Raw genomic sequence first — 14,827 nt, forward strand, 5'->3', positions numbered from 1 at the left:
AACTAGTCTTGGCCTGGCCTTGTTGTACTTAAACTAATACACAACACTTAAAACACATATATAAGCACCAACTTACACAAACGATTGAACAACAAGAAACAATTATTTAATGACATCAGTCTCATATTTATAATCCTGCTTCACCCTGTTCACCAATATTTTTTTTTTTCCCACTTCTGACACACGCTCTTACAAACATGCCATTACTAGCGTCATTGTTCTCTGCTAAACAAACAAACACACATAACTACAGAACAAAAAGTAACCCATCTGTCCAAAACTGTACGTTTGATGCACACCTCTCTACACAGAATTTCCCTATACAGAAATAAAAACTGCTACCCAAACATCACCACACGCGAACTCTTATACCCAAAACATATAATGATATACTCAAAGTACGAAAAGAATTCCCCGAAACTCAAATCTTAAACTGATGCCATAAGCACCGTAGAAGCCGAGATCCTTCAAAAACTCCATATACAGTAACAAAAAACTTTTATGCCCACACTTTTTGCGCGGGTCAACACTGCCTCTACCACTTTCGTGTTCTATAAATATAATGCCTGTAAATACTACGTGCGACGCGTCGTATTCTCTGCTGCTTGAAAACCTCGAAAACCTCGAAACCTGGGAAACTGTAAACAACAAAGCTGCGCGTTGCGTTCCGTAGCCCATTGATAGTGCTGCAGAATTCCAGATTCATGACGTTTCTTTTGCTGGGGTTTTTTTTTTTGCCACTTTCGATCTTCGCTATTGGGCACAATTTCTACTTTTAGCAGTGGGTTGCCCGTAGCAAGGGCTCGAAAAAGGAAAAGAGAGACAATTTTTTTCTTTTTGGCGAATTATGGGTCCCGTGCCAGAAGAGTTAGACATTAGTCAGAGATTAGTTACTTCTTTCAGTATGTGCGCGAGAGGACTTGTTTCTAGTTGCTACAAAGTGGTGGTGGTTAGCCAAGAAAAATTGGTGTTGGTAGTGGTGTTGGTGGTGGTGGTAATAGGACTAATATGGTAGGCTATACTAGAAGAGGAACTAAAATTAAAACTTAAACTAGACGGTGTACGTACTAGGCCAGCGACTGGATCAGCTTGTGTATCATTAGCCTTGGGTTGTTATGGTGTAGGATGTCTTCGAGACGGCACGTGAGTGTCTCTATGTAGAATTCCAGTCTGTTCTCATGGCCGGTTTCCTCGTAGTACTGTGGGTTCATTGCGGAACACTCTCTACTCATCCCGTACACCACACTAGTGAGCTCTCTAATGGCGACTTCAGGCGATGTTCCCGAGGTGGTGGAAGAAGAAGAGTCCTGTTGGACGACGAGTTTGCGCAGCGACTCGACCGCCATCAGCTCAATGTGGCGAGTGACGAAGAGAGAGTCGGACGAGGGCGAGGAGGGCGGGACTAGCGGTAGATCCAGGTATTGGCTGGCTCTTTCGAGGCTGTCCTCTTGGCGGGGGCGAGCAGCACTGGTGGAGCGGGTAACCGTATTATTATTATCTGTGTTACCCGCATTAGCGACGCTGTCAGTGCCAGCAGCACCAGCACCGGCATCGGTGTCGGCAGCACCGCCGGTACCGTTCCCATGGAACAATGGTGTGGTCAGGCTCAGCGGCGGGGAAGCACATGTAGGACGCTCGTGGCGTATCTGGAATGTCACGCAGCCCGACTCGGCTCTAGCGCCCGTCTGAGACCCATGATAGTTTAACAACGAAATCGTGCTTCCCATTTGCTCAATGTGTTTCTGGACCATCGCAACGTCTACTTCAAGCTCAACAATGGCCAGCTTGAAGTCACCGTACCGGAAAGGCGGAAGGTTTATCTCCAAACTATTCCTGTGGTCACCTTCGCAGCGGTATAATTTTCCGTTGAAGTCCAAGGAATGGAGCTTCACCATCTTGTCGATAGCGCATTCGAGCTTGACGGTAACACCATCAACCACAACGCGACGCAGCTCTTTTAACAGTTTTGCAATGTCAAATGACAATTTTTCAAAGAAAACTGTGCGGATCCGGTATTGCCACTTGGGGGCGTAGTCCCGCAGTATAAAAGGATGGCCCTCGTCCTCGTCAATCCACTGCGACAAGGAGCATTTGTGCACTGCCATTATCTTTTCCAGCAGAACTTCAATCTTTCGAGCGAAAATATCATCTTCCAGTCTGTAATGTCTCTTACTGATATGTTGAACCCCATTCATCATTACTACATGTCGTATCTGGGCTTCTTCTGGATCACCTGTAGTTAGCAGCAACCTATGGGTCGCTTGTAACATTTCTTTGGCCTCCCACATTGGGTTAGGAAATACTGGCTCACTGGCAACCACAACTTCCCATCCATCAATGATATCTTGCCAGCCGTCCCAATCTTTCGTAATAAAGCCATAAAACGTACTCTTACAACCAAGGGTACCACTCCCATCTTTTCCAACTACAATAAGCCCAAATGTGTCGTTGGGTTTTAAGTTCTCTAGAAGGGTATTCACCCTGTGCTTCAGGGTTTCTAGGAAAGTTTCGTTACTAATGTTCACAGGATCATTATTTACCAGACTCACGCACATAATTATCTGCACAGTCTTAATATCTTCAATTTCGTCGTCTTTTGGTAAATGAGTACTAAGAATATGAGGCACAATAACCTTACTGCCCTCATGGATCACATATCTTTCAAGTTTTGGCATAATGTTGATACGTAGTTCATCCTTCGGTACGCTTTCAAAGTCTAGAGGTTCGACACAAATGAGATTTGTTGGCGTTGAAACTTCGTCAAAAGCTTCGTCTAACATGTTAAAAACGTCGTTAAAGCCATTAGTGGATACTTGTGCAGAATGAATTAATTGGTTTTTTGGTGTAACAAGCTTTCTCGCAGAAATACCGGACATCGTTACAGTAGCTCCAGTATTACTTGTATTTGTCGCCAATAATGATTGCATGACAACTTCGCCATTAGAACTTTCCATGTTAGAGTGAGTGGCAGAGGGTGTTGAATCGCCGTTTTTGCTTTCTTTCATCTTTTTGAGTACCATATCTAAGCTTACTTGCTTATCTGCCGGCTGCGACTTTTTACCGCACACGTTGCAAGATGGAGGTTCAAAAGTTACACCGTCCATCATTGCAAGGAAACATTCCATATGACACTGATGTTTACATTCCAATTCTACGATTCTTTCTCCACCGCCAAGCAGTCTTTGCATGCTCTCATCACAGATTGAACACATACAACTGTTATACTTCTTGGTACCATTTGCTTTTCTCATGTTTCTCTGCATTTGCATTACACATGTTGGTGATTCAAGCTCATCATACGTTCCCATATTGAACGGCTTGTCATCAACACTCAACGTAAATGAAGAGCGTGGCACATCAAAAAGCGTCGAACTAAACGACAGTATATCTTGCTTCCCCAGTGATGCAGAATATATACTGCTTTCTCGTCCGGTAGACTTGTCGAATTTAAGAACAATTGGTGATTCTAATCTGGCAACTGCATCTTCATCTGATTCTTCTAATACTGGCTTCTTAAGACTTGCCGGAGGTGTAAGCGGTTGTAGTTTGAGAGGAGCCGGCCTTTTTTTGAGAAGATCGAACTGTGTTTTCAGTTGTTTGGTAGAATTTGGAGTAGGACCATCTGAAAAGGTTTGGACGTATTCCACTTCTGGAGAGAAGGTTGCAGTAGACTGCGACGTTGGAGTACGATTCAATTTGGCACCGATTTTCCTTAATCCTTTGCCTGTCACATCCTTTAGAAATTTTGAAGAGGCGGATGGTGTATTTGTGCTGCTAGGTGGACTATGTGTCTTTTTTGGCCGATCTATGGTGGGCGTTCTTACTTGTATCATTTTCTTTTAGTGATATACACTGGCTTTTTCTCTTTAGTCAAGGTAAAACGAGCAACCAAGGTAAATCTCAATCTAGGTCGTTCGTTATAGAGGAAAAAGAGTAACACTTACAGATGTAATATATATTCACAAGATAGAAAGCCCATAGAAGCTATGGGCTAGAAAACACCTTAAGTTCTTTTATACTCCTAGTATCAAGTTTTTAGACCACAGAGGTTTAATTATTAGCGAGTATCCGATATGCAGAAACGTCCCTGAGTTTCACTTACGCATCCTAAAGAGGTAAAAAAGTACACTTATTTGCATAATAGTTAGCTTACTCCTGTAGGATGTATCTAATTGATAGTACAGAGATTTAGCAGCAGCAGCACCAAACTATTTCCGCATATAAACAATTGTACCTTTACTTCACTGTGAAAATAAGCAGAAACCTATGTAAAACACAACTACATACTACGAACGACATGAGGTTTCATCCGCAAATCAAACTCTTGATATCATTAAAAACGGTTGTGTCATGTCTTGTTGTTTAATCGTTTCATATGTTTTGAGGTTATAAGATAAACACACTCCAGATTTTCTCTGCTTTCTTTTCCCTAATATATTATTCTTGAGGTTGTACAGAGTTTTTCAACAATGAGACATTCGTCCAAGAGATTTATGACTTACAGGCAAATTAAATATATATTTGCACGGGAATATATAGGTCAAGACATGTTTTCTAAACGCATCAAGGCACTTGAGGCTTAAGGGTAGGATTCCGGTTTTGTAGTTATAGCCATTTGCGGCAGTTAGACGTCCTTTAGTGTATTACATAGTCACAATTTAAATTAAATAAGGTATCGCCGATACACACTCAAAACGAGATTTTAGGAAAAGAAAGAAAAATTTACTGTGGTTAGGACATATATCCTGCCCTATTTGACTGTCAATCCGTAGTACTGGCAACAGGCGGTGGATTGATGTCCCATTCCACGCCCGTTACCGCTTGAAGACGAGTTAAGATGGTCTGAATTGGAGTGAATAGGCCGAACTGCTTTAGTTCACCATCGTAAGAGTGTAGAATCCCAGCCACACCTAAACCCAGTTTCCCATCCAGTTTGGATAGTACCCATGCACCTGAGTCTCCTGCATTGGCGAACAAAGGTTGAGGTGACGAGATTACGAATTCATTACTCTGAATTCTGTTATCCGCCCAGTAGACCAATTTTGTGCCGTTGACCTTGCCTGTGGTATAATTCGATGTAGCTCCGATTTTGAAGACGTTTGCACCAGGCTTAACGTTTTCTATCTTCTCGGTGACATAAAGGTTCCTGAACCTTAGTGCCGGATCTGGTAGACCATTGATGTCATCCCCCAAGTAATTTTGACATGTGAACTCAGGGTTAACCTTGATTATGGCAAAATCCGACAAAGATTTATCGACGATAGATCTTTCTCCCCATACAACTTGGCCAAACTTGTGATCTGATTGCCATTTTAAGTTTGATTCGACTCGCTGCAACTCTTGATTAAACCCATCGTATTCAGGGGAAGTAATACTGTAATGTTGTCTTTCTTCCATTAGGGAATTCTTGTAGGTGTTTTGCAATAAAGCAGATGGAGCAGACACGTACGGATAATCCTGATTTTCCGAAAGAACTACATGGGCACATGTTACTGCAAACGTAGCATCGGCAAATTGAGCAAATTTGGGGTCGTTCTTGGGGATTTTTGGGTAGAGGTATCCTCCGAGAGTACCAGTCATCTTTTGACTTTCTTGGGTTGATATAGACAGAGAAATCGGTGGGCTAAAAGCGTCAATCGGTACTCTAAATGGTGGAACAAATGTTGGGGCTTTGGTGGTTTCCATGGGTTTTGCCTTCATTTCAGGGGAAATACCTGAAAGAACCTCTGCACAAGGCTTTATGTAGTCTTTCACACAGTAGAAATGTAAGTCAGGAAAAGTAGAAAATAACGCCTTTATCATATCATGATGTTCCTGTTGCGGATTGGGTAGTCCGAACATAACGGTCAAGATTGCAGATTTTCTGGATAACCCTCTTAAGACAGGTGCAATGAAAGCACCATCTTGATCCGAGATACAAGAAGGATCACATCGTACTATTTCATCCACTATTAGTGAAATTTTGTCCATGTTAGGCAAAGCACATTTATCGTCAATGGCAAAGTTTCTCATAGTAGGTAACGTGTGGATATTGTCCATTTGATCTTCAAATACATTGATATTCAACTTTTGCAAAAATGAAAAGTAAGCCTTCAATAGGATGGACCTTGAATTTTGGAAGGCTGATGCATTTAATAGATTATCAACAAAGTGGGACACTATTTTCGTAATGCTTCGCAGTTGCAAACTGTTAGACATTGTAACTGTGTATGTGACTCTGTTAGTGTCAGGTAAAAACTTCTTGAAAAATTCGATGGCCTGAATCACAGCTTTGGAAACATTTGTAACGTTTTGGTGAATGTCATCCATTAGAGACACTAGATTCTCATTCAAAAGCTTGAGTTCATTTTCCAATACTTCCAAAGAAGTTGTGGAGTAGTGACGTTCAGATCTTCTTGAAGAATTTAAACCCGCATTATGTTTGGAAAGGGTGCTGTTTGCCGACGTAGAAACATTCCCAGATCCCATTCCGGAACCCGAACCTGAAGCCAAACCCGAGTGATCGTCATTATATTCTTTCATAGAAACGCTTTCCTCCTCGATTACGGGATTCAACGAGGTGAGCCTTTCATAATCCAAAACCCTGAGTGGTTTTCCGACGGTAGACCTACCATGACTATCGTTCTCATCAATCGCAGTTAGACCCAAACCTTTGTCAAACAAAGACGATCCATCAGTTAGGTTAGATGACGTTCCTGTCCCAATAGTATGTCGTCCTTTTGAAAAAATGGACGATGATTGAAGACTTGTAGTGACCTGACTCACCATATCTTCATTCACATCATGTTCCCCAGAAATAGAGGGTGCTGGCGAAGAGCGAGAAGAGGAAGCAGAACTCACAGCAGGAGCCTGCTGCTCTGATCTCCCAGATTGCTTGCTCTTGCCGAAGCCAAAGAACTTAGATACCATGATATGACTTCTTTTGAATGTCCAATCAAGATACTAATCAAACTAAAATATCAAAAAAGAGAGTTCACGTTAACTTTACAGCTCTTCTCTTATCTAATTCCAGCCAAGGTATTCCTGATATGCATACACACGCACGCTAAAACAGACACTCATATATATATATAAATATATATCCCAGGTCTGCTGCTGGCAATATCCTGTAAACTTTCTTGACTGTTAATTTAGAAGAATTCAAAATCAACCTCTTTAACAAATCCTTTTCTTAATACTATGCTACTACTGACTTTATTACTGACCTCGTCTGAGCGAAAAAAATAAATAGTAAAAATATTACGAATATACACAGTATTAACAAGACTGATGAATTTTAGAGTGAGAAACCACTACTTGACTACTGAATCATTCGCCGCTGTACGCTATTACCTTCTATTCCCACGCCTCTTATTACCGAGTGAAATGCTGCATCCAAGTTATGAACCTGTTTGTTTTCATTGAATTTCCACCTTAAAGGCTTGTAAAGGCTCTTCTGACCTTTTCTTTTTGTCATCAGAAGAGATCTTCTCGGAAATTAATTCTGAGTTAGGTAGGCACGGTCATTTCAAATGATTCCAACAACAACATGCCAGTAGATAGAGACTGCAACGCCATAATTATGGCCACTGACTGGATGCAAAATTCCAAAGGGATATTACAGAGGGGCGCCAGTAAATATTTCCCCTATCTAGTATCCAGTATCCACTCAGTGCAGTGTCTGGTACCACCTATCTATGGCCATATTTAAAATGGAGATGCTCTTCGCAGTAATTATCAGCTATAACTACTGGAGAAGACACAGTGTCTGTATGTAGTATGTAGCAGAAAGTGCCACACGCTTGATTGGATCGGATTTTTTTTTTTTTTTTTTTGCGGTGTGCAGCCGTAGGCTCTTTTTTCGTTATCTGACTCTGTAGGCGAATGTGTCAAAATGCAGCAAAAAATGTGTCAAAATGGTGGTCAAAATGTGTCACATCCGCACCCGTGGAAGCAGCTGCACGTATGATTGTTAAGGCCAATCAGAAGCGGGAGGGTGATTGCAAGCAGACATCATCATCTTATCTCCTATTCCTTTTATTTATGGTATGTATATTCAGATCCAAATTCAGATTCGCAATGCAATTTTGGTATAGTTTTGCGAACATCACGTGAATGGGTATTGGTATTATTGATTTTCATAGTGAGTGTAAGTATGTATGTATGTGCTCATGCACATACATACATACGGCATACATACATCTATATATAAGCTACGTTTTTGTTGATTTTACGTCAAGTTCAGGAGCACTCATCAGAATGCTTCTTGACTTTACCCCGCCTTGTTCGGATTCGCCTACCTGGGAAGTTCCCTTTTCCTTATAGGTGCTGACTGCAGGGATATTGGCTTTGATCCTGGTGACGTTTGTACCGTAGGCTCTGGGCTCCAGCTTGATTAAAGTATGCAAGGGTATGGACATCCATGGCGACTCTTCTTGTGGAACATTCATGAAATATGCATATATACAACGTAATACGGCTTGGTGAGTAATGATTAGAATGTTCTCCTGGCGCTCTAATTCCATAATAATGGGCTCCAATCTAATGACGACGTCACGGTACGACTCACCTCCACGGTACCTGTACTCGTACTTGTTATCGTCACGGGCCTTGAAGTCTTCTGGGTATTTTTCTTCGATTTCCTCGTATGTCATTCCATCACAGACACCAGCATCTAGCTCATCAAGAGCCTTCCACTGAAGCTGTTTGTATTGCAAATGTTGAGCCGTTTCGCCAGTCCGCACCAAAGTTGATGTCCATACCGTTAAGTCCACATCACCAGCAGACTGTCTCACCAAATCGGGTAGTTTCTTTGCGTATTGGAGACCCCTTGGCGATAGATGGGAGTCACCTCCAATTTTCTTTTCAACGTTGTAGATCGACTCTCCGTGTCTAGATAACCATATGGATCTTGGTCTGATGTGCAGATTCATAACATAAAAGACAATTCGACTTTCTAGATATGTTTCAATCTTGTTGATGATCACTTGCTGTGCAACATTGATTAAACGTACGAAGGTTTTATCCTTGTCCTTGATCTCGTCCAAGGGTTCATATACAGATTCGTACTTGGATATTCTCTTCAAAAAATCCTTCGTCGCCACATCTGGATCTATCCCTTGGTAATCTGGGGATGTAGTCTTGACTTCCGATATGTTCCTCAGGATCAAATCTTGGTCGTCACACCACGATTCAAGAAACATGGGCTCGATACCATTTTCCCTGCAAAGCTTCAAGATCCACTCTCTTCTTTCCGGAGTAGAGTTTGTGGCATCTAGTATAGCAACAACACCTTCTTTCTCGTTAAACCATCGCATCATATCCTCAACAGCCATAGTAACCGCATGCTGTCTAATCTTATATGCCTCTTTATTCGCAAAATCGAAGAACTCCGCGTCCGGGTGTTCCGCTCCAGCATGTTGTCGCCTATAGTTGCCAACATTAAAACTCTTCGCATTGATCGAAAGCCACGAGAGATACCTGACAATCTTTTGCGATATGAAAGACTTGCCTCGAGCAGGCAAACCAACCATAACTACACATACTCTAATATTTTGCACATTGGAAACCGTATAGACAGGCATTTATTATTCGTATTATTATATCTTATTATTATCCCCAATGTAAGCCAGATATCAAATCTCGAAACCACAAACAAAAATCAAAAATTGTAGATCACAACTATCGCTAAATTGTTGAGATATTTATTGCACTGGATCTTCTCTAAAATCAATGGTATTGAAAGTTTTCTGTCTCTACTACCTATTAGTTGAAGATTTCATATTTATTCACTTTTTATAGATTGAAGTACAAAGGAGGGGAATATAATCCGGAGAAGACGTAAAATTTTACCCTACCCGGAGTAGGGCCATTTGATTTGTCCAATGATAAGCGAAAGGATATGCAGGAGAACGGATGATGACCACGATGAAAGAGAAGATGACGCTAATAAGCTGCATAGCTACTGGTTTTGGCTACGTGTTTAAGATATATAAAGATGTTACTATATTTAATATTTATGTAGCGATGGCATTAAATCTGTCATCAACTTGTTTCTGATTCTCGATGTATTGTAGGGTTCTCTCGAAGTACGACACAGGAACCGCTATCAAGTCTGACACCCGGACATTAGGTGTCTTTAAGGACACCCTACACGTTGACGAGGTGAGTGTCTTGCATATGTATGAACCATCGCATCCAATGACGATTTTTTGGGCAGGCACGGTAGCGTCTTGAGCATCGGTTGATTCTTCCAGTAATAACCCTTTTAAGTTTGCTTGGATGAGCTCTATTAAACCTGCGATGTACTTAACCCCCACATGTGTTTCTGATTCATCACCGTGAATAAAGTAGTAGCAGCAGCGACCTAAAATCTCTACCATCAATTGGCAACTCTGAATATTGTCCATGACAGAATCAGCTACACGCAAAGAACGCTGTAGACATTCTAAGACACGCTTACCTTCACGGAAGAAGTTCTTGGTAACACCTTCTTCTTCACCAACTAGTGATAGCTCGGTGGCCCACCATAGATGTGAACATAGATACACTGCACGGCATTGGTCAGCTTTTTTCAAGAGTTTCGAGCCATGAAGTGTGCATCGCGTGATAAGAGTATCATAGTAATTCTCTTCGTTGTAGAGAGAGCGAGTCTTTTGTAGCACCTGAGCCATGTTTACGATAGCTTGGAATTGTACCTTCGAATCGCTTAACGATTCTTCAAAGATAGAAAATGCTTGACTGAAGAAGTCATACGATATTTCACTTAGAGACAACTGGTCTGCCAAGGCGGCAGTCTGTAGGTTAAGCTTGAAAAGAAGGTCACATATGGAGATCCCGCAAATGTTGAAAAGGTCAGTATGACATCTAGAAATGTATTTGAAGAGCTGCTTAATTGTAGCGTTATATTTTTCTTTCTTCTGAGGTCTCTTTAAACCCTTAAAATGCAGTTTTCGTATTAGCTTCCAGAATGCTGTGACAATGGCAGGATATGTAAACCTTATCTGCTTACCACCTTTGTAGTAGCGGTTTTTGCATATGAGTAACAATTCCGTGTGTTGTTCGACATTTGGGTGATAAATCAAGTGAACAATCTTCGCCAATTTTTCCTGTTCTGCATTCAAAAACACTAACTCGTCCTCTAAATCATCATCAACATTCAATATTGACGTTTTTGCTCTATCGTTAGGCATTTGGATAATTGGTTCACATATCAAACCAATTTTTTCCAAGTGCGATTTATCTTTGATTTTAATATCACTTGACAATATCTTATCCAGGATAGAATCGATTATGTTCTTTTGTAAAGGCACCGATTGAACCGATAAAAGCTTCTGGAATGAGTCACAGGTGGTGATGATATCGTAGAAAAGGTCTGTACCTAGCGGATACAGGAATAGCTCTTTAAAGCATTGTTCACACTCTTCAGGAATTTCCTTTCCAAAATCTTCGTATCTCTCCCAACAGAACTTGTAGAGAATTTCAACATTGGATAAGTTGGAGGGATACCACTTCATGGATAGAATCATAATACTATGAACCAAGGGGATTATCTCGTGTAAGGGCAAATCAGGTCTTTCCTCTACGATTTTGGTGAGATATTTCCAAAAGACGAAAAATAGGTCAAAAGAGGGTTGTGGTGCAGATTCCGAAACAGCTTCATCGGGTTTTCCAGAATCAGCATCATTCTTGGTATCACTTGATTCTTCCTGATCGTTCAAGTGTAAGTCTTTCAAAGCCTCAATCGATTTTGCAGGATCATCCTGTCTATCCAAATAGCCGTTTAGTCTTGCAATTAGAGACAAGACTACTTTATTGATACTAACATCTGGGTTCAACTTCAAAGTTGTGTCCAACAACTGCGACAAGGTACCCAAATGGAACTCATCAGGGAAAACCTGGCAAATGACGTCTAGCAAGTATTCCTGAGAAACGACATCACGGCATTGCACCACTTGCTCCAAGATCTGAGGAAGTACTTCGTTTTTGTACAGGATGAAGGAGTCATCCAAAATCTGAGAGAGTCTGACTAAGTTAGATCCAATCAAAATCTGCAACTCCTTTCTTTCCTTAGTTCTTATATCACGTTCCCTTAACGGTCCTTGATGTTGCAAGCGCACCCAGAGTTTGTTCATTTCTATAAAGTTTGTGATGATAAATTGAACGTCGAACTTCTTGTCCAATGATATATCCGTGGTCAAAGACTGCTTAGTCCTTTGAGAGAGATAGTACCGCAAGAACAACCCCCGAATGGGGTGTTGCACACCACGACACATCTCAATCATGTCCTTCAACACCTCTTCTGCCGGGCAATCCTTCGTTTGCATGAAGGACACACCAACCGTGATCATCAAGTATAACCTGGGGAGGATATTGCCCGTGTACTGCACCAATTCGTACAAGTCTGCCAAATGGTGTCTGGTAGGGTGATTTTCCACCAAGTACTGCGATAGAATACTTAGCGAGTCATATATCATAATGTACAATTCGTAATAGAGTTTCGGCGAGAGATCGGGATTCCGTAGTTCTTTCAACATATCACTGCAATGCTTCAATGCATCCATTAGTTTCTTTTGTACAAGACTTCTCTGCATCAGAATGGTCTGTTGCTTGATATGGGAGATTGCTTGCTCCATATTCTCAGAGTAAGGTAGCACTGCTGCCATTTCGATTCCGTGTATCCTGACTATCTAAAATATAACGTTCTTAATGAATGGTTTACGCAATCCGATGTGTTTCTGAAGCTGTTATTCTAATTATAACCCTTCTTAACAACACTATATAGGGTGCTAAATTAATGTCTGTTCTGTTCTTATGCTATGTAATTCAATCCTATTTTGTCTGTCAATCTAGAAAGCTTGAGATGTGTGTGTGTATGTGTGCTCAAGGGCCAGGGAAAGGGGAGCGACCTAAATACGTGTCACGTGTACAATATACCGGGTAACACATATCGCATCGTATCCAATCTTTCTTCTGCGCGTACACCCATACACCATTTTCAACAACCAATTTCCCCAATCCTCCCCGCTTCAAGCGTGCCCCTCTGGATGGGTCATTGGTTCCGGCTGCAGCCAGTAAATAAGTAAGTAAGTGTTAGCACAAGGGGACACCGCACGAGACGTCCCGTCCCCTCTATTCTTGCTTGTCCTCCGAGAAACCCAGCAGCCCCATCCCTCTTCTAGAAGAATATGCTTGCTTACTCATAAGGGACTGGAAAGACGGCCCATTATTCAAAAAGAAACACTATTTACGATTTTTAACGTAGTATTTGTAACATTGGCGAAAAGTTCGAAAGGTCTTTCGACGGATGTGCGTAGAAAACAACGCAGCGGATCGACCTTTCGAGTGACTGCCATAAAGCAAGAGATTGAAGCAGAGAAAGTTAAAAAATTAAAAAAAAAGAAGCGGTTCCATCAGTATAAGGTAAGAAGCTGGAAATAACGGATATCAACTCCACATGCTCGTTCCAGAAGTTGATGTGGCATTAGTACAATTAATCATAGGAAGTTGCGATCTGGACTAAAATACGAGAGCGGCCGTCGTCTGCTGATAAATGAGGGGACAGAGTTTTTGGTGTATATATAAGGGGAGGGTATAATTGTAGTTGAATAGGAATGCTTGGCCTAGTTTATAGTTTATTTAGTTTAATTAGTATACAGAAGACCGTAACCAAACGTGAAAAGTACTAAAGATTAATCAATTGGTCATGTCGAGTTTTAGAGCAGCTTTTAAGGGAATCAATGTCAAGGCATTATCATATGTGGTTGGTGCTGGTGCACTAGCAGGCAGCGTAACTGGTGCTGTGATGGAGCACCAGAACTGGGAAAACTCTAACAACCGTAACTACAACAAGCAGAAGCTTGCTGCATTGGCAGCTGCACATCTTGCTGCGAAGGAGAAGAACGATGCATCGAAGTACCAGCAAGTTTACAATGACATTGCTCTCAAGATGAGGGAGGAAGATGAGTACGATGAATACATTGGGTACGGTCCGGTCCTTGTACGTCTCGCATGGCACTGTGCAGGAACGTGGGATAAGAAGGACAACACTGGTGGTTCCTTTGGTGGTACTTACAGGTTTAAGAAGGAGAACACCGACCCATCGAACAATGGGCTACAGAACGCCGCACACTTTTTAGAGCCTATCCATGCCAAGTACCCATGGTTATCACACGGTGATTTGTACACATTGGGTGGTGTCACAGCGATCCAAGAAATGCAAGGCCCTAAAATCCCATGGAGATCAGGCCGTGTGGACCAACCGGAGGAAACTACACCAGATAACGGTAGACTACCCGATGCTACCAAGGATGCCAAATACGTCAGATGTTTCTTCAGCAGACTAGCCTTTAACGACAGAGAAGTTGTTGCCCTCTTGGGTGCCCACGCCCTTGGTAAGACGCACTTGAAGAACTCAGGTTTCGAGGGTCCATGGGGTGCTGCATCAAATATGTTCACTAACGAATTCTACAACAATTTGCTAAACGAAAAATGGAAGCTCATCACCAACGAAGCCGGAAACAAGCAATACATCAACGACAAGGGTTGGATGATGCTACCAACCGATATGGCATTGGTTCAAGACTCCAAGTACTTGCCTATAGTAAAAGAATTCGCCAAGAACGAGAATGCCTTCTTCCAAGAATTTACAAAGGCCTTTGTCAAGTTACTAGAGAACGGTATCGAGTTCCCAAAGGAGAACAAACCAATTGTTTTCAAGACTCTTGACGAACAAGATCTATAATCTCTGTGAACATTATATTATTTATTTCATTCCTTCCCTCATTAAAATTTATCTAGTCATAAATATTTATTCAATAACTACATTAAACAACACTCACCTATGGAT

General features: G+C 41.6%; 5 protein-coding genes across 5 annotated transcripts; 1 reads left to right on the forward strand and 4 right to left on the reverse strand.

The window, feature by feature from the left end:
• Nucleotides 1–1,067: 1,067 nt before the first annotated feature.
• Nucleotides 1,068–3,833, reverse strand: FAR1 (cyclin-dependent protein serine/threonine kinase inhibiting protein FAR1; the record flags this gene model as incomplete). The annotated part of the gene is made up of 1 exon (XM_022820237.1): nucleotides 1,068–3,833. One exon carries the CDS (start codon nucleotides 3,831–3,833, stop codon nucleotides 1,068–1,070), a length of 2,766 nt encoding a protein of 921 aa, XP_022676721.1.
• A 928-nt stretch (nucleotides 3,834–4,761) lies between these two features.
• On the reverse strand, nucleotides 4,762–6,909 carry SSY5 (Ssy5p; the record flags this gene model as incomplete). The annotated part of the gene is made up of 1 exon (XM_022820238.1): nucleotides 4,762–6,909. The coding sequence occupies one exon, from the start codon at nucleotides 6,907–6,909 to the stop codon at nucleotides 4,762–4,764; it is 2,148 nt and encodes a 715-aa protein (XP_022676722.1).
• Nucleotides 6,910–8,192: 1,283 nt separating this feature from the next.
• FBP26 (fructose-2,6-bisphosphatase) lies at nucleotides 8,193–9,563 on the reverse strand (the record flags this gene model as incomplete). The annotated part of the gene is made up of 1 exon (XM_022820239.1): nucleotides 8,193–9,563. The coding sequence occupies one exon, from the start codon at nucleotides 9,561–9,563 to the stop codon at nucleotides 8,193–8,195; it is 1,371 nt and encodes a 456-aa protein (XP_022676723.1).
• A 432-nt stretch (nucleotides 9,564–9,995) lies between these two features.
• VPS35 (retromer subunit VPS35) lies at nucleotides 9,996–12,644 on the reverse strand (the record flags this gene model as incomplete). The annotated part of the gene is made up of 1 exon (XM_022820241.1): nucleotides 9,996–12,644. One exon carries the CDS (start codon nucleotides 12,642–12,644, stop codon nucleotides 9,996–9,998), a length of 2,649 nt encoding a protein of 882 aa, XP_022676724.1.
• Nucleotides 12,645–13,684: 1,040 nt separating this feature from the next.
• CCP1 (cytochrome-c peroxidase) lies at nucleotides 13,685–14,722 on the forward strand (the record flags this gene model as incomplete). The annotated part of the gene is made up of 1 exon (XM_022820242.1): nucleotides 13,685–14,722. One exon carries the CDS (start codon nucleotides 13,685–13,687, stop codon nucleotides 14,720–14,722), a length of 1,038 nt encoding a protein of 345 aa, XP_022676725.1.
• Nucleotides 14,723–14,827: the final 105 nt, after the last annotated feature.

Source organism: Kluyveromyces marxianus, chromosome 5 (assembly GCF_001417885.1).
Source record: "Kluyveromyces marxianus DMKU3-1042 DNA, complete genome, chromosome 5".
In the NCBI taxonomy this organism is placed as follows: domain Eukaryota; kingdom Fungi; phylum Ascomycota; class Saccharomycetes; order Saccharomycetales; family Saccharomycetaceae; genus Kluyveromyces; species Kluyveromyces marxianus.